The 18,533-nt window shown below is 46.6% G+C and overlaps 1 protein-coding gene and 1 pseudogene across 5 annotated transcripts in view; both read right to left on the bottom strand.

Moving 5' to 3' along the window:
- Window positions 1-14,043, bottom strand: part of ppp3cca (protein phosphatase 3, catalytic subunit, gamma isozyme, a) — a 55,780-nt gene extending 41,737 nt beyond the window's left edge. For 2 of the 5 annotated variants that reach the window (XM_035639839.2, XM_035639840.2), the window contains exons 1-4: window positions 13,306-14,040; window positions 7,581-7,778; window positions 6,414-6,538; window positions 907-1,018 (exon numbers count right to left, since the gene is read on the bottom strand). In XM_035639839.2, the coding sequence (XP_035495732.2) occupies window positions 907-1,018; window positions 6,414-6,538; window positions 7,581-7,778; window positions 13,306-13,366 (496 nt within the window). In that variant the 5' untranslated portion in view covers window positions 13,367-14,040. Of the gene's footprint in view, window positions 1-906; window positions 1,019-6,413; window positions 6,539-7,580; window positions 7,779-13,305 lie in introns of all 5 variants that reach the window. The other 3 variants (XM_035639836.2, XM_035639837.2, XM_035639838.2) reach the window with 3 other exon arrangements.
- Window positions 14,044-14,233: 190 nt separating this feature from the next.
- On the bottom strand, window positions 14,234-15,423 carry LOC124849877 (annotated as a pseudogene).
- Window positions 15,424-18,533: the final 3,110 nt, after the last annotated feature.

The following is an 18,533-nucleotide window of genomic DNA, read 5'->3' as shown; positions in this document are numbered from 1 at the left end:
AGGGGATTCAGTGAGTAAATATTACACCCTGCCCCCCAAAACCACAGTGGGTGTATGCGTGTGTGTGTGTGAGGTGGGATGTGGTAAGTGAAATATATTTGCAGCTGGCAAGGTTGTCAAAGTGTCTTTGTTTCTGAGTTTGCATACTAATGAATCTACACCTGCTTCACACACACACACACACACACACACACACACACACACACACACACACACACACACACACACACACACACACACACACACACACACACACACACACACACACACACACACACACACACACACACACACACACACACACACACACACACACACACAGAGCTCTGAGTGTGTGTAACTGTTTGAAAAGCATCGACAGCCTGGCTGCTCTCCATTCTCTAACAGTTTGTTGTCTCCAACGGGAAAAGGCTTCGTCTCCACTGCGAAGTCGCATCTTGTTATGGGACTTCCTGATGTCTCACACACTTTATGACAAACAAATCCTACTTACCAGTCAGTAATCTCATAGTTACTACACTTAAGGATATTACAAACTCTATCCCTGGCATGGAACTCAATGCACAGTATTAGTTCAATTATTATTATTCCAATATTTCTCAAAATGACATTGGTTTATAATGCTTCACCTGTGGGTGATCATCTAACCTGCAAAAGTGACTGTCAGAGCAACCCTACACACACACACACACACACACACACACACACACACACACACACACACACACACACACACACACACACACACACACACACACACACACACACACACACACACACACACACACACACACACACACACACACACTCTGAGTTACATGCCACACACTTATCCCCTGTCTTTGTCTGAAATCGGAGGTCATGACGGAGACGAGCCGCGGCGGAGAGAAGAAGAGCTGCACTTACATTCCTGTTTGAAGGTGAAGTACTCTGTGAGGTGCCGGCACTCGTGGTTCCCACGCAGGAGGAAGAGTGTGGTGGGGTGGTTGATCTTGAGCGACCAGAGGTAAAGAACACACTGCGGGAGGACGGACAGTGTGAGAGGAGAGGTCGGAAAGTCAGAGATGTGCACCGACAATCTTCTACAAATCATGTTCAGCGTTCAATCGACTGTTGCCAAGTTCCCCTGCTCTCTGCTCTCTTAAAGAGGATGTGAGCTTTTACCATTATCACACATTTAGATTTAGGCTGCAAGTAATGATTCATTTCACTGTCACAGGTTCGTATCAAAGCACACGTTAGTTTCCCGATGAACTGATCAATTTATTTTAAAATAGAAATGAAGAAAAGAGGGGGGGGGGGAATTCAAACATCACTTGTTAAGGTTTTGTAGATGAAAGATAACTCATAGCAAATCAAAGTACAATGACCACACGAGTTGTGTCTAAGTGCGGACGCAGCCTTCTGCTACAGAATCACCCGTTTATCATTACAGCAGAAGACTGACGGCAACCGGCTTGTAACAGTTGTATGGACGTTTAAAAAAAATGATTATCTTCTTCTCCATCTATACTGTATGTGACAAAATAACGGCGACCTTGATCAAGACAAGCCGATATAGCGGCTAGGTGAGCTTGCAGGTTGCAGGAGGTTTTTAATAAATGGGAGGAAAATGGAACATAGACACAGGGTGAAGTCCGATGCTTCCTTTCCCATCTCCTTTAGCATAGGGCACACTGGAGCTTCCTATACGAAAGGAAAGGAGAAATAGACGACCCACAATTCATTGCGGCAGCGGTATTTAAAATGACGCGCCGTGCACGGACGTAAACGATTCAATAACGAAGAAGAAGAAGAGAAGAGTATGAATATGACCCAGAAGCGACGCACATCATAATGTAAGTTACTGTTGCATATGAATCATTTACATCTGAGGGTAAAACACTGACGCATGCTGATGGAGCCGCTGAGGGGTTTTTTTGGAGTTCCTCTTCCCACGACAGACACACGTCAATAACATCCGCCGCCGCATGATGACGTAGTTTGGTGACAGTGGAAATTCCTATGAATCCTCCTTTACACCTTCCCTTGACCCTCAGGATGTTTTCCACTGAGGTCAAGGAATAGTAGAGAGGAAAAGACGACAGGATCCCAATCCACCCACACACTCGGCTCTGTGCACGGGTTAACTGTGGAGCTGCCGGTTTGTTTGCTTTCCTCCACACTCATCTCATATAAGAGGCTTTAGTATGTTTCCCTCTGGCCGCACTAAAGGCTCTGATTAAAGAAATTAGACGCTCTAAGAAAACCAGACTGGCGTTTAGAATCCATATTAACTTCCTGTTCAGTGCTCAGACACAAGGCACCGCTGCCGGCCCGCTCGCGAAGCGGCTGGAACAAGATGCCAAGGGAACCACAGCCAGCGGGTGCGTGATCACATCAGGTGACAATGTAAAAAAGATTCATAAATAAAGAGTGGGGGAGCCAGGACAACAGATTTAGTATTAGGGACACATTGAGAGGGAGAAACATTTGAGAATAAAGTCGTACTATTGGCAGAAAAAGGTCATATTGTGAGAATAAAGTCGTAATTTTAGGAAAATAAAGTAAAGGGGGGGGGGGTAGGGTTAGGTTTCATCCACACACTGACATGACACCAGAGAGAGCTGTTGTCAGGGCTCACGTCTGTTTCCTGGGTTGCTGTTTATTACGGTTATATAATATTTCATAAAAAATAAAATAATTCTCTTAAAGTTACGACTTTATTCTTGTAAAATCACGCCCTCATTCTCATAATATCACGGCTTTATTCTCAAAGTCTTACTTTCATTACTTTTTCCCCCTCAACGGGGCCCAAAACTCCTCGCAGAGGAAGAGTGGTGACCTGTGAATTGTGGGTGAATGTGTCGGTGAGACGAGATCTGTGTGTGTGGAGGTGGAGGTGGGGGGAGAGAGAGAGAGAGAGAGAGAGAGAGAGAGAGAGAGAGAGACAGAGAGAGAGAGAGAGAGAGAGAGAGAGAGAGGGAGGGAGGGAGAGAGAGAGAGAGAGAGAGAGAGAGAGAGAGAGAGTGGGAGAGAGAGAGAGAGAGAGAGAGAGAGAGAGAGAGAGAGAGAGGGACATGGAGGCTGACATGGGTTTTAATGAGAGCCCACTGTTCGAGCCTCGAGTGTGGGAGGCAGACAAAGGCATTGGACACAAAGCTTTGTGTGACAGACGTGAACACTGGCTGACTTCACCTCAAGCCCAGGCGCACGCACGCTGCCGGGATTTCTCCCGTGCACGGAATTTAGTCTATGGCAAATTGCTTTAAGAGGCTGCAGTGACTCTTCACACCCCGACATCCATTTTCATAAATCTGTCTCGTGAGTTACTGAAGTGAGCTCCGCGGGCTTCCATAAAAGTGAAGGGAATTTTCAGCCCGGCTAGAAACAAACCAAGAGCTAAGAGTCTGGGACTTTCAAGCTCCTTCGTTTCCTTCCTGCGGTGACTTAACACAACACACTTCATTTTTATATGAAGAATCAATTCCAATAACTCCCTAATTGAAGCTTTGTGACTACAGTCGGCACCTACACCCAAAACAAGTTCGTTTTCCAGAACTCAAGGTAGCATCTTAAAATGTCCCCATCAGACCAAAACCCAAAGCTACTGATGCTTACTGATACCAGACAAAAGAAGAACATTTTCAAAGCTGGAGATCGTTTTTTGCTTTTAAAAAAATTGCGAATTATTCCTAAATTGTTTCAGCATTCGATCCATCACAACAACTTGATCGACGCTTCTTATGTTACGTGTAAAGCTGCAAAGGGTCAGGCGATGCCAGGTACTAGGGCTGCGACTGACGATTTATTTCCATTATCGTTTAATCTGTCGATTATTTTCTCGATTTATCGATTAGTTGTTTGGTCCATAAAATGTCATAAAATGGTGAAAAAGGGGCAAAGAAACAGGAAAATATTCACATTAAAGAAGCTGAAATCAGAGAATTTTCTTTCTTTTTTTCATAAAAACTACTTTTAAACGATTCAATTGATTGTCTAAATAGTTGCCGATTAATGTAGTAATCGATTAATCGATTGAATGTTGCAGCTCTATCAGGTACTCCAACAAAAACCAACTAGTTAAATGACCCGTTCCCTCCAGGCCGACTTGTTTTATTTGAATAGTTGCTTGATGTCATGTCCCGGTACTTTTAATTAGCAGCTCCGAGTTGGTTGCGACCGTGTTGACGGCAGGATGGAGAGACTCCACCACAACCACCAACAGCGTGCTCAGGTATTTAGGCGTCTCAATGCTATGCGACAAATGATTCACTATGGGTCAAAATATACCACAAAACCATCTACCAGCAAGATTTCTGCCGCTTGGAAATCACTTCCCAAAGGAGAAGATCCAGACCGAGTCTGGAAGAGCAAATTAAATGATCTCCCAGGAATGTGTCATGCTCACAGCGATATTCGACCAAAAAATAATATTCATCTTCACAACCTACAGAGACCAGTGTTTGATTGAGAGAAATATACCAATTCAGAGTGTCACCATATACTGTTATTGACAATAACCGTATATTTTTAAGAATGAATTATTGATTTTGTGTAAATAATCCACATGTGATAACGTTGATCCATGCAGAGGCAGATGCTTCAAAGCTATAACAGTTGAACTTATGATCAAATATAGGAAATACAACAATACAGCAGCAAAACCTTTTTTTTCCTTTTCCAAATTCTGAGCAAATGCCATTGATGTAGATTGTCTCTTTTTATGTGTATCATCGCTGTGACCAGCCTCCATCGCCGAGACCAGTGTCTATCTGCACAGGTGATAGTATTTTGAGGGTAAATCATTTGCCAAAAAAAATGACATAATTCACACAATGAACAAAGTTAAAAAGATTGTTATCGCTAAAATTAAAACTTTCAAAAGATATTAAAAAATGAATTCAGAGAACATGTCATATTGTGACGACCCCAATGACAGCAGGAGACGATAATACAGCAGTAATGTTTTCTATATTGCGGTTACTATGGTAACTGTTTTATACATGAAACTGTCACAATTGAAACTGTCATAAATCCCAGTTTACATCCACACTCTGGCCGAGGGTCTCGGTGACAACACAGCTCTCCGTTTTAATCCCCCTGTCTTATTTTTAACTGTTCCAATCCGCATGTACGAACTCTGCCCTTTGGACGAGACGCCGAAATAGAACATCCGACGGCAAAATATATGCGGTCAAGGAGCAGCGAAGTAAGATGGTCAAAGTAGCAGAGCAGTTAGACTTATTCTGACCTTTTTGTCACTATGCGAACAATCCTGAAAATCGATATGTCACCAGCAGCTGAGCGTCAGAGTACCAGTTTCAATATGGGGCCAAGGTCAGACACAAAGAAGACTCATTAACCCACCACGCACGAATACCCAGTGATACACTGACACACATCACATCGATAAATGCACAGCACTGATTGTTTCATTTGATATCTTACCATTGTGTCACAATTCTGTACATTTCCACTGCAATGTGTTTGCCGAACATTTTTGATCTCAGTCTTCAAAGGTCGTGGTCACAAAAAAACTGTTGCATCGACAGGAGCTGCAACAGTTAATCGATAAGCAATCGACTACCAAATTAATCGCCAACTATTTTGATAAACGATTAATCGGTTTAAGTAGTTTTTATGAAAAAAAAAAAAAAAGTCAAAATTCAATGATTTCAGCGTCTTAAATGGATATTTAATAGAATATTTTCTAACAAAAAAATCATCTTGGGGGTTTGGGAAACATGACCGACATTTTTCAACATTTATGGACCAAACAACTAATCGATAATGAAAATAATAATTAGTTGCAGCCCTAGAATCCAGGTTTACTGCACGTGGTTGTCAATGTCCATTAAATATCATATGGATAAACTGACATAAAATGTAAGCCAGAAGATATAATGGAAGCTGTAATGTCAACACATATTGGTACTCTGCAATTCTGCAACGATACAATGATGTTTTACACTTGTCGCTCACGTCACATAAACATGCACATAGTGTTTCAACATGTGCAATGTATTTTCACAAAAAACAACAAAATACAAATTGCTCTCTAAAGCAGGACCAATATACTGTATCGGTCAGGTCATTATGAGCCTTTCACAGACGTACTGGTATCAGTGCTTATGTTTACCGATACAAAATGAGCATTCATGTTGACATTTTACGTGAAATAAATTATGTTTATTTTCTCAATTCAAGTTCAAATGAAAATATCAAAACTTAATTACATTTCTTTGTCGTAAAGGTTTGATAACGACATCTTAGGAATCACTGACAGATTTCCGGTTTGTTATATCGGCCGATGTAGCAAATCGTAGATCTTGTACTCCCTAATATAGATATCAGCCCCAAAGGGTTTCAATTGAGCTGTTAAATAAATAATGATAATTAAAAAAATCTAAATATGAAGGGCAGCAACTCACCTCAATACTGAAGTATCCTCGATCTACGTAGTCACCGAGGAAGAGATAACGTGTGTTACTGGGTGATCCCCCGACTTCAAACAACTTCATGAGGTCAAAGAATTGTCCGTGGACATCACCGCATACTGCCGAAAGAGAAACACACGACAGTTAAAACCAACGACAACACATAGGGCTATTTCAAAAAGTGATTGTATACACAATATACAACATGTTGCTTTCTATTTAATCCAAAACCAGCCATTGATGCAAAGAAACAAGACGCCTCCACATTTATTAAACTGACAGATTCAAATTGTTCTCAGCATTAACAAGTTTTACATTTGAAGCCAAATCTTATTCATTTTCTCAAATCAGGATTTGATTCAGCATCGATAAACCAAGATTGTATATCCGTTGTTTTGAACACCAGTCCAAACTATTTTTCAATAAATACAGTGATATTAGCCCAAACACAGACTTTAATTTAACACATTTGTCAAACTGGACAACAGTCTTCTCTATATTGAGTAAACGAATATAACATTTTAACGTGCGTTTACTGATGTTTATTATCTGTGACATTAGCAATAACAGCAGGAATAATAGTAACCACTTTTTTTCTTACTTATTAATCTGTTTCCTTCTTTAAGCTACATGAAAAAAAACAACAGTCTATATTTCCCTGAGAATTAGTTTCTGAGGAGATGCCGCTTAGAGAGAGCAAATTTTTAAATTAGTGGTAGCAGTAGTATGACTAGTTTGACTCTTGACCCCCTGCAAGGTCACTGGAGGTGGCACAGAAGTTGGCATATGGCAGCTGCCAGCGTTGATGTGAAATGCTTAGTTTGGTGCCGCTTGGACTTTGTGTCCACGACACATGTCGTGCTGTCTTGAAATCACTAATTTGTAAAGCATCCAACATGAAGCCTTTCAAACTACTTATCAGGGCGACAACAGAGGAATCTCTTGCGTGGAAGAACTGTTTGTGTGCATAGTTGAGTCGGAGGTGAGGATGAGGGTGCAGCACTGCGCCGTCACCACCGACAGCCATTTGGTGTTTTTAAAGACGGAGACGATAATATTGAGAGTTTGAACCCTTCCAGTTGAAGGAGCGTCTCCCTCTGTGTTGTGTCACCATACAAACACACACCTGAAAATAAGGACACGTCCAGTATGCCGGCCTACCTGTTATCGGCGCGTCCACTTCCAACATGCACTTCTCTTGGCGGAGGATGCTGGCCCCGTCGTTGACGATCCTCAGCGCCACGTCCTCTTCCACCCTGCCCTCCTTGACCAGGTGGTTGCGGAGGAGCTCTGCGTTGGGCTTGCCGTCTTCAAACAGCTCTTTCACGGTCAGCTTGTGTTGTGGAGGGTACGGCACAGCTGGAGGAGAAGCAGCACAGGTTTAACTCCGTGTGAGTGAGACTTCCTGACGACATTATCGCTGATGTCCCGCCGTGAATTTACATCCATAAAGACACAAAAGACAAAAGACGCGGCATATTTTTTTTTTGATTTTCCTACAGTATCAAAGTCATCCAGAAATGTGGGCATCCTCTTCATCTTAACTAATTCTGTACACGTTCATTGCCTAAATGTTAACGAACCAAAAACAGCACTCCAGTCAACAACCTCGACAAATCCCCCAAAGCCCCTATAATCCTCCCCAAATCCAAGACGGAAAAGAATAATATGAGGAGTTACAAAATCCATGAGTTTAAACCTTTTTCTTTTCGTGTTGCACTGCCAACAACATTAATAGAGTGAGAATGTCAACACATCAGTAACCCAATCAGTAAATCTTCAAAATAAAAAAAAGAGTTAAGTTTCGCACCAGAATATATAAGAGGATATGATGAAAAATAATAAGACTGAGCAGAAGAAATTTGTTGCATATCAGAATCCATTCACTTGGGTAGAGGAGACATTTGTTACACAGGTTATTGGCGCAGTAGGAGGGAGTCGTACACCCAGGGGTGTAGCAGGGGGCACCACCCCTTCAGAAGTACTGAGGTTTGCGTAGTGTATCACGCTTAAGAGAATCCTATTTTCTTCAAGTTTAGTAAAGTATTCCCGAGGTATTAGACCATGCAAAATAATATCTTAAAGCTTAAAAAATGTAATATCTTAGTTGTTTTAACCCCCACATTGAGAGAATGCTTATTATACTGCATAATAAAAAGACAACTGACCAAGACTTCACTAGCGTCCCTCAGAGAACCCCCACTATATTTAGAAATACATAGTTCAGTATGTACTATGTACAGATGACCCGGTCGGTACCCCCCCCCCCCCAGTGCGTACACCTACATAGAAAATGCCATGTGAGACATGTGTGAAGACAGACGGTGAGAAGCCCCCCACGCCTCACCCACTCGGCCCACCCTCCCTCAGTAATCTGCTCCACAACACCTCCGCAATCCTTTTACCGTCGTCGTCGTCATCACAAAAGGTCAGTGCTTTCAAGCCCCGGCACCTGAAAGCTTCACGATCAAAGCAAGAGGCAAAGTGTGCGACGGGGAAAAACTGCGACGCGTCGCGAGACGTGAGCTCGCTATGAATACAACAACTACGGAGGTCGTATTCATTATTTTGGAGATGCTGTGATAAAGGAGAGAGAAATGAATGGATCCTGACATTTCACCGGCGTTTTCATTCCGTCCAGTTCTTTTTGTTACTGGGGAACTGGCTCCAGGACCCGTCACACCTCCGGAGAACAACATTCTTGACACCTTTTCTTCTCCCTCATTAAAAATCCAGAATCTATGTCAATATATTCATTTTCAAAAGATTCACACATACTTGGGAAAACCTCATTGGAACGAGAATGCGGTGAACGATAGGACGTGTGACAGTGTGAAAAGTGGGATGAATACCGCGACTAAAGAGGCTCAGAGTTTACTTTGTACCAGTGCCCCCTGTGCGGATCAGCACTGTCACACTGGCGGCGGCTTCGTCAGTTGGTGAAAAAACACGGGGACAGATAGTTGCCCACTGAGCTGCTGCACTCGTTCAAAACAATAGTAGAGTGTGATCCAAGCCCCGTCACTTCCAGGGCCTGCGAGGTCAGAGGGATTACAGCTGGGACGCCTGACAACGGGCCGGGCACACCACCGGATACATTATGGCACCAATTACATGTGGTGCAGGGCCGGTCGGGGGGGGTTCTTTTGGCTTGTCGGTAAAGCAGCCTGACACATTAAATAGAAAAGTGCAAAAACAATAGAGGTGTTAAAAAAAGGTGTAAAGCCAAAAGACAGCAAAGTGCACGCTCGCACTGGCGGTTTGGTCCTGGACGTGTGCCGTCGTCAGGTCGGTGCAACCGATCTGCACAAGCTGATGTAGGCCTTCGTGGCACAGGCTTCATGAACACCTACATCAGCTTGCGCAGATCGGCAGTGCTTGTGCGACAGGCGGTGGGATGGGCGAGGAACAAGAAGAAGGAGAGAGAGGAAGGAGCGAGGCATTCTGAGAACGTCTGCACACCCACACGGTGCAAATCGAAGCGCACTATGAAAAAAAAATAATAAAAGGCATTGAGTGTTTTCAGTGTGGGTGGGTTTGCTAATCAGTGATGCAGAGGTAAACAGAATGTATGCTTCCCCCTCAGGATTGTGCATTAGTCTGGACTGGAGGAGTTTAGATGCATTTCTTCTGTTATCTTTTATTTAATAAATATTTGATGCACAAAGCAAAGGCCGCGGGTGATGTTTGAATCAGTGCGACTGATAGTCGGCAAAAGCCGCAGACTACAGTCTGGTCCGCACACGAAAAGCCAGAGCGTGGTCCTGACTTAGCGAGCCTGTGCTGAGAACAAGCTCTGCATGCGTCGACCAGTGCCGTATATAAATACACAGTAAGTGCTCCCGCAGGCCGGCGAGGCTCGGCCGCGCAGAGACAGAGAGAGAGCTCCGAGGTGAGGTACGAGCTTTAAGAACAGATTAGGGTAAAGCCTCTATTAGCGAAGGGCTTCCAGATCCACGGGCTGTTTACCTAAAGGCCTTGACACATTTAAGGAAGGCGAACGAAGCAGTCCGCACGAAGAACGAAAAAAACTCGATGACGCGGAGTAGGGACGCGTCGCGGATGTGAGATAACCAGGCCGTGGAACTTTCCAGGAAAAAGCCACGCTGAGTATTTACCCAGAGGGTAATGTCAAAAAACTGAACACCAAAGCACCTCAACAGAAACAAAACCCCCCCACCCCGATTTGCTTGTACAACGAAGGCTGGACCGGTCTGTTCAAACACAGATACGAATGGATCTCTGGCTGCCGAGTAAACGGCGTCACTCAATCCAAACAGGCTGCGCTGCTGAGAGGAAACAAGGGAGCAGAGCCCCACCGATGTATCCAGTGTCCGATTAATATCAGACATTCATGTTCACATTTGAGGTAAAACCACTATGTCTATGAAAGGCTAATATCGGCAGACAAAGTAAAGGGATCAGAGCCCGGACCATATTAGCCTGTCATAGGCATATCGGTATCGGCACATTTAAAGGCTCATATCAGTTGGCCGATAATATCGGTCGGGCTCTAATATATATATATATATATATATATATATATATATATATATATATATATAGATGTATCGGTAATCTTGTCCTCCCTAATATCGATATCAGCATCGGCCTCCAGACATCCACATCTGCCTAGAGAAAAATGTTTTCTCATGAATGATGAGACTGGTTTTCTTATTGGAGACTGCCTGGCCTCATAAGCATTAATGTTTGATGAGCTCTTCAGAACCACAGACTCGGGGTGGGCCACCGCTGCGCCGCATCGACACCCTCGCTGTCTGGCACCACAACAAACGAGTGGAGACACAAAGACGCTGCGAGGTGCCGTCCCCCGACCGCCGGGGGGGGGGGGGGGGGGGGGGGGATTCTGGACAGCGACATGAGCCGGCGTCTAGAATATTGTTCGGTATTGTTTCAGAATCAACACAATGGAGTGGGATTGAATCACAAAAGATGCGGCTGGCTGGAGATGAATGGAGCACACTGTGGCCGCATGAATCGTGAAGTCCTCTTCAGACTCTAGTTATCACTGAATGCATTACCCGCGCGAGCTGAACAGAAAGGCCTCGGGTTGCTCAGCCGATCGAAGGGAGTTACCGGCCCATCTGGCTTCTCCCTGATTTGTTGCGTTTCGGTTTTCTTTTCGGACACAGGGAGTCAAAGTCGGCGTGAGTTTTTTTTGTCCCGGCGGTGGCGTAGCGACGACGGTTTCAAAAGACCAAACACAGCCGGGCCGAGGCTCGTCGTCGGCAGGTAGAGGTGGCAGCAGGTCTATCGGCCTGCAGAGCGACCGCACAGAGCCTGGGGAGAACATGTCACATCAAAATGAGCAACTGATTTTGAGCTTCCAGGCCGACGGCGACGCTCGGCAGCGAAGGAGCTTAACTGCTGACTTACACAACCAGGGCGGCATTAGTCCCAGGTCGCCTACCTGCTAAGCCCTCTTCTTATGCCTTGGGACGCACCACACGATTTTCAAAGTGGTCAGATCGCTGTCTCGCAATCGCAGGGCGTTCAGTCGCTGTGCCGTTCACACTACGTGACACGGGAAAACACACGATACGCCCGCGACTCGTCCAGGGATCGCTCGTCACTCTCACGGCGGACGTCAAAAAGAAACTGTTCAATATATTGCATGGCGCTCCTGTGTTGACAGGTCAGAAACAGGAAGGAGAGGCGATTGGCTTTGATCGCGTCGTTGGTAGTTCACACATAGCGATCGAGCGCTGATTTGCGAGCCACAAGGACTGTGAAGGGCCCCACCTTTAATTAATCACTCATATTCCTACATATTTCACACTGTTGTTCATCGATGCTGCAATTGCGTACTGGTTAGGCACCTTCGACCTAAAGCAGGACTCGTCTCGACCCTCGTTCACACTCCTTCCCGGTCACGTCCTCGCCCTCTCTCCCGCCATGTGGCGGTCAGTCGGGAACGTCACTGGGGAGATTCTTTCCACAATTAAACTCGCCCCTCTCCCCACTGGCTCGCACTTCAGCATTCCAGTCCCCTGGCAGGACACCCTCCCGACGCCCTTGCGGACGAGACAGCGGCGTGGGCCGCGTTGGCATTAAGTGGAACCTCAGACCCGTCCCGTCTCGGGGAAAGACACAACAGTCGCGCGTGTCCAACGAGCCCGCGACCTCCGTGCGATGGCATCCGTCTGGCCGAGCTCTGCAGGGGGAAACCCGAGCTGACCCTGGGGTATTCCTGTGCCTCGTGAATTAAGATTTCATCCAACCCCCCCCCCCCCCCCCCCCTAAATGTCAAGGAGACCCGGCACCCGGTACAGGACGACGTCTCGCCTTTTGATTTCTGCCGCGTGGTGTGTGTGTGTGTGTGTGTCACACACAGTGGACAACTGTGGAGAGACGTCTGTGAAGTTCTTTCCATATAAATCACAACAACAACAAAAAAGATACAACCGCATCCCACAGGTAACCGAGCATCTTTCTATGAAGAGGGGGGGTTTATGATGATGAACAACACAATGATGACGACATGTGCAACTTGTGTCTTTACGGCTGCGACTAACGCTTATTTTCATAATCGATGAACCGGTCGATTTTTTTTACCGATTAGTTGTTTGGTCCATAAAATGTCATAAGATGGTGAAAAATGGAAATCGATGAAAGAGATTCAGTTCACTGTCACAGAGGAAACCAGAACATCTTCACATTGAAGAAGGTGAAATCTGAGAATCTAGACTCTTTCTTTTTTGTCTTCTTCATCAAAACCACTCGAACCGATTAATCGATTAGCGAAACAGCTGGCGACCACTTGACTCATCGACTCGTATTCGACTAACCGCCGCAGCCCTCCTCGTCTCTCGTCGGCTCACGTCGAAGATCGTGTGAGCGCCGCGCGCCAGGTGCGATCGCTCACCTTTCACCAGCCGCTCCGTCGTCGACTGCTTCTCCGCCTTGTCTTTGTCCTTCCCGGACATCTTCGCTCCGACCCGGGGGGGGCTGGGTTCGAGTCCCTCGGAGGACGCGCTCAAAGCACCTCGGCGTGGCCCGGCGGCTCCGCGGTGGGCGGTGACTCGGAGCCACTTACTAGTTGTTGTTGTTGGGGTTGGTTTTTTTTTTAGGTTTGCTCTTCTTTCCACTGGCCGGAGTGGGACCTCTCGCTCCCGCTGCGTCTCTTCGACTGGCCGACAGACGAGCTAGCTCGCGGCGACATCAATGCTAACGAGTGGTTGTCTTGACACACACGCGGAAGAAATGGGATTCGAATGAAAATGACTATGATGATAATTCATGGAACAATCGAGGGGAGGACCGTGGTGCCGCGCAGCACAGCGGAGACTACCTGCACGTCACGCAGAGGGAGAGGCTGCTGCCGCTGCTGCTGCCGCCGCGAGCAGCTAATCCGATTTAGTTGCCCCTCCTCAGCTAGTTAGTTAGCCCGCTGACATCTTCACGTGTCGTCGGAGTGAAGTCGACGAACACGGCGACGCAACAGTGACGCGCGGGCCAGACACTGGAGAGGAGAGGGCAGGCGCGTCCCTGAACGTGCCAGTTCCCCTTCGAAGGATGAGGGACCAGTGTCTATCCTCCTCCTCCTCTTCTTCCTCCTCCTCCTCCTGATCCTCTTCCTCCTCCTGATCCTCCTCCTCCTCTTCTTCCTCCTCCTCCTCCTCCTCTTCCTCCTCCTCTTCTTCCTCCTCCTCCTCCTCCTCTTCCTCCTCCTGATCCTCCTCCTCCTCTTCTTCCTCCTCCTCCTCCCCCTCCTCTTCCTCCTCCTCGTCCTCTTCTTCCTCCTCCTCCTCTTCCTCCTCCTCATCCTCTTCTTCCTCCTCCTCTTCTTCCTCCTCCTTCCCCTCCTCTTCTTCCTCCTCCTCCTGATCCTCCTCTTCCTCCTCCTCATCCTCTTCTTCCTCCTCCTCCTCTTCCTCCTCCCTATCCTCCTTCTCCTCTTCTTCCTCCTCCTCTTCCTCCTCCTCCTCCTCCTCTTCTTCCTCCTCCTCTTCCTCCTCCTGATCCTCCTCCTCCTCTTCTTCCTCCTCCTCCCCCTCCTCTTCCTCCTCCTCGTCCTCTTCTTCCTCCTCCTCCTCCTCCTCCTCCTCTTCTTCCTCCTCCTCCTCTTCTTCCTCCTCCTCCTCTTCCTCCTCCTGATCATCATCCTCCTCCTCTTCTTCCTCCTCCTTCCCCTCCTCTTCCTCCTCTTCTTCCTCCTCCTCCTCTTCCTCCTCCTGATCCTCCCCCTCCTCTTCCTCCTCTTCCTCCTCCTCATCCTCTTCTTCCTCCTCCTCATCCTCTTCTTCCTGATCCTCCTCCTCCTCTTCCTCCTCCTTATCCTCTTCTTCCTCCTCCTCCTCCTCTTCCTCCTGCTCCTTCTCCTCTTCCTCCTCCTGATCCTCCTCCTCCTCTTCTTCCTCCTCCCCCTCTTCCTCCTCCCCCTCCCCCTCTTCCTCCTCCTCCTCCTCCTCCTCTTCTTCCCCCTCTTCCTCCTCTTCCTCCTCCCCCTCTTCCTCCTTCTCTTCCTCCTCCTCTTCCTCCTCCTCCTCCTCCTCCTCCTCCACCTCCCCCTCTTCCTCCTCCTCCTCTTCCTCTTCCTCCTACTCCTCCTCCTCTTCCTCCCCCTCTTCCTCCTCCTCCTCCTCTTCCTCCTCACAGGATCAGACTGTCAAAAATCTGACTCTTCTTCCTCCTCCTTCCCCTCCTCTTCCTCCTCTTCTTCCTCCTCCTCCTCTTCCTCCTCCTGATCCTCCTCTTCCTCCTCTTCCTCCTCCTCATCCTCTTCTTCCTCCTCCTCATCCTCTTCTTCCTGATCCTCCTCCTCCTCTTCCTCCTCCTCCTCCTCTTCTTCCTCCTCCTCTTCTTCCTCCTCCTCCTCTTCCTCCTCCTGATCATCATCCTCCTCCTCTTCTTCCTCCTCCTTCCCCTCCTCTTCCTCCTCCTGATCCTCCCCCTCCTCTTCCTCCTCTTCCTCCTCCTCATCCTCTTCTTCCTCCTCCTCATCCTCTTCTTCCTGATCCTCCTCCTCCTCTTCTTCCTCCTCCCCCTCTTCCTCCTCCCCCTCCCACTCTTCCTCCTCCTCCTCCTCTTCCTCCTCCCCCTCTTCCTCCTCCTCCTCCTCCTCCTCTTCTTCCCCCTCTTCCTCCTCTTCCTCCTCCCCCTCTTCCTCCTTCTCTTCCTCCTCCTCTTCCTCCTCCTCCTCCTCCTCCTCTTCCTCCTCCACCTCCCCCTCTTCCTCCTCCTCCTCTTCCTCTTCCTCCTACTCCTCCTCCTCTTCCTCCCCCTCTTCCTCCTCCTCCTCCTCTTCCTCCTCACAGGATCAGACTGTCAAAAATCTGACTCTTCTTCCTCCTCCTTCCCCTCCTCTTCCTCCTCTTCTTCCTCCTCCTCTTCCTCCTCCTGATCCTCCCCCTCCTCTTCCTCCTCTTCCTCCTCCTCATCCTCTTCTTCCTCCTCCTCATCCTCTTCTTCCTGATCATCATCCTCCTCCTCTTCTTCCTCCTCCTTCCCCTCCTCTTCCTCCTCCTGATCCTCCCCCTCCTCTTCCTCCTCCTCATCCTCTTCTTCCTCCTCCTCATCCTCTTCTTCCTGATCCTCCTCCTCCTCTTCCTCCTCCTCATCCTCTTCTTCCTCCTCCTCCTCCTCTTCCTCCTGCTCCTTCTCCTCTTCCTCCTCCTGATCCTCCTCCTCCTCTTCTTCCTCCTCCCCCTCTTCCTCCTCCCCCTCTTCCTCCTTCTCTTCCTCCTCCTCTTCCTCCTCCTCCTCCTCCTCCTCTTCCTCCTCCACCTCCCCCTCCTCCACCTCCCCCTCTTCCTCTTCCTCCTCCTCCTCCTCTTCCTCCCCCTCTTCCTCTTCCTCCTCACAGGATCAGACTGTCAAAAATCTGACAGTGCGTGAGGAGCAGCTGTGGGTTTTCCTACAACATGGTGGTGGAGTCCGATGGGTTGTGAACGTAAAACGTCTGTGAGGGATGCGGTTCAGGTGCACGACCCTTCACTGGGGGGGGGGGGGGGGGGAGACATAAAAGATGGTCAGTACCTCCAAATGTCACTGCACCGGTGTGGTGGAACAAAACATCTTATGAGAGAAAAGTGTGGTGATCTTGTTACTGTAGGTGGGATTTCTGAAGATGTCCCTGAGCTGCACTTGAAGTTTATACATTACATTACATTTATGTAGCAGACGCTACATATCCAAAGCGACTTCTACAATAAGTGCATTCAACCATGAGGATTTTACCCAAAAGTGCAAGAATCAACATAAATATTCATCAAATACTACGGAGGCGGTGAACTGCCACAGTAGAATTAAAATGACTTGAAATGGTGTTTCCTCGTTATTCTGACATATTTTTCTCAAGTTTCTCGTTAAAACGAGATCTGCTGGAAGAGTGCATCGCCAAACATTTTTAGGAAACACGTAGATTTCCACTTCTTGAGAACGTGCACAGTCCCCCCCCCACGTGTCTCTCCATCCTCATCCTCCCAGAAGAGACGTGAACCATGTGTCGCAGATCTCGATTTAAGAGAAAATGATCACGTGATAACGTGAAACTCTGATGTGATAACGAGAAAAACATAACGAGAAACTCCTAAGATATTTTTATTTCCACTGAGGCAGTTCAGCGCTTCCATACAAAACAGTTTCATGTTTTTTTTAAATGTTATGTTCTAAATTCAGTAAGGTGCAGTCTGAAAGTTTTAATACAAAAGTATAGAGAATAATAATTTTTGGGTAACTCGATTGGATTGGATTGGGCCAGTCCAATCGAACACTGATCGTCGAAGATGGAGAAACAATATTCCTCTGGTGAGACATGACGAACCTGTCAACGTGTCTCACGAAGGCCCAGCACATCTTCTCCATGCTGTGATTTATTACACCTCTGCACAAACTGAAGCCAAACTGATGCACATTAACACCCAGTGCGGTCACGCGGTCACACACACACACACACACACACACACACACACACACACACACACACACACACAGGTTTAGTTTAATCGAAATCACAATCCAACACATTTTCTGAAATAATGTTCTCAAAGCACAATCTTACCCTGAGCAGTATTTTTGCAAAAGGCCTCGCTCATAACGTCTTACCTCACGAATCAACAGCGAATATGTATATCATGTTGATTATTATAATTATGAGGCCGAGACAGTCGACAATGCGTCAACTGTCACTTTGAATTGGAAAAAAAATGAATAATCTGTGTTTGTCTTGATCCGGATTGTGCAACGGTGCTGGTATATATGACTGTTTTTGTTTTGTCTTGTTCATAACCGTCTGAAGTAAGATGGTTATAACTTTTATATTTTTCAAATATGATTTGTTTAAAATGGCAGGCATTTTAAGCAAGAGTTTCAGCCTTTCTGCTGATATGATTTGTTAATATGTTGCTGTTGTTGAAAGTCAGTCTGAAATAATCTTCACACTTCACTGAACTCCAGATATGTTGTTTCCCTCGTCTAGATTGAAAAGTGGCCTCCACAAGACGCTGACTGGCGTTGATCAAAATCAGAAATCACAGCTCTACAGCTGCGGCACCAGTTCATCAAACAAACACACAGAAAAATCCAAGCGGCTAAAAACATTATGTGATAAAAAAAAAGGGGGCGTCTGACCTGTAGAGGGCGATAGGGCGCCGCCCTCCTCCAGCCACAAGAGAGAAGAGATAATAAAATAAATCAATAATTATCACCATCATCCTTATTATTTTCATAATTTTCCTCTTGAGATGATTTTCTGTCTCGAGATATCTAGTCAGACGCCGTGTCATATTCTAGGAGCCACAACCATGGATCTATTAATATTTTATCCATACCTAGTATACAGGACGTGAATGCAACATGTCAGGAATTGTGGTGCATTCAAAACCACTAATTGTTCTTCACAACATTAATGTAGTGTAGTCATATTCCAGTAGATGTCCATTCTGCAACTGGGGCTGAAACTAACTTTTAGTATTATTTTCATTATCGATTAATCTGTCGATTATTTTCTCGATTAATCGATTAGTTGTTTGGTCCATAAAAAGGTGAAAAATGTTGATTGTGTTTCCCAAAACCCAGAGATTAACATTTTGTTTTGTCCACACATTAAAGATATTTAGTTTTCTGTCACAGAAGAGCAAAGAAACCCAGAAA

The sequence above is a fragment of the Scophthalmus maximus genome, chromosome 3, assembly GCF_022379125.1.
Source record: "Scophthalmus maximus strain ysfricsl-2021 chromosome 3, ASM2237912v1, whole genome shotgun sequence".
NCBI classification, from domain to species: Eukaryota; Metazoa; Chordata; class Actinopteri; order Pleuronectiformes; family Scophthalmidae; genus Scophthalmus; species Scophthalmus maximus.
This window is presented reverse-complemented; position numbering and strand designations above follow the sequence as displayed.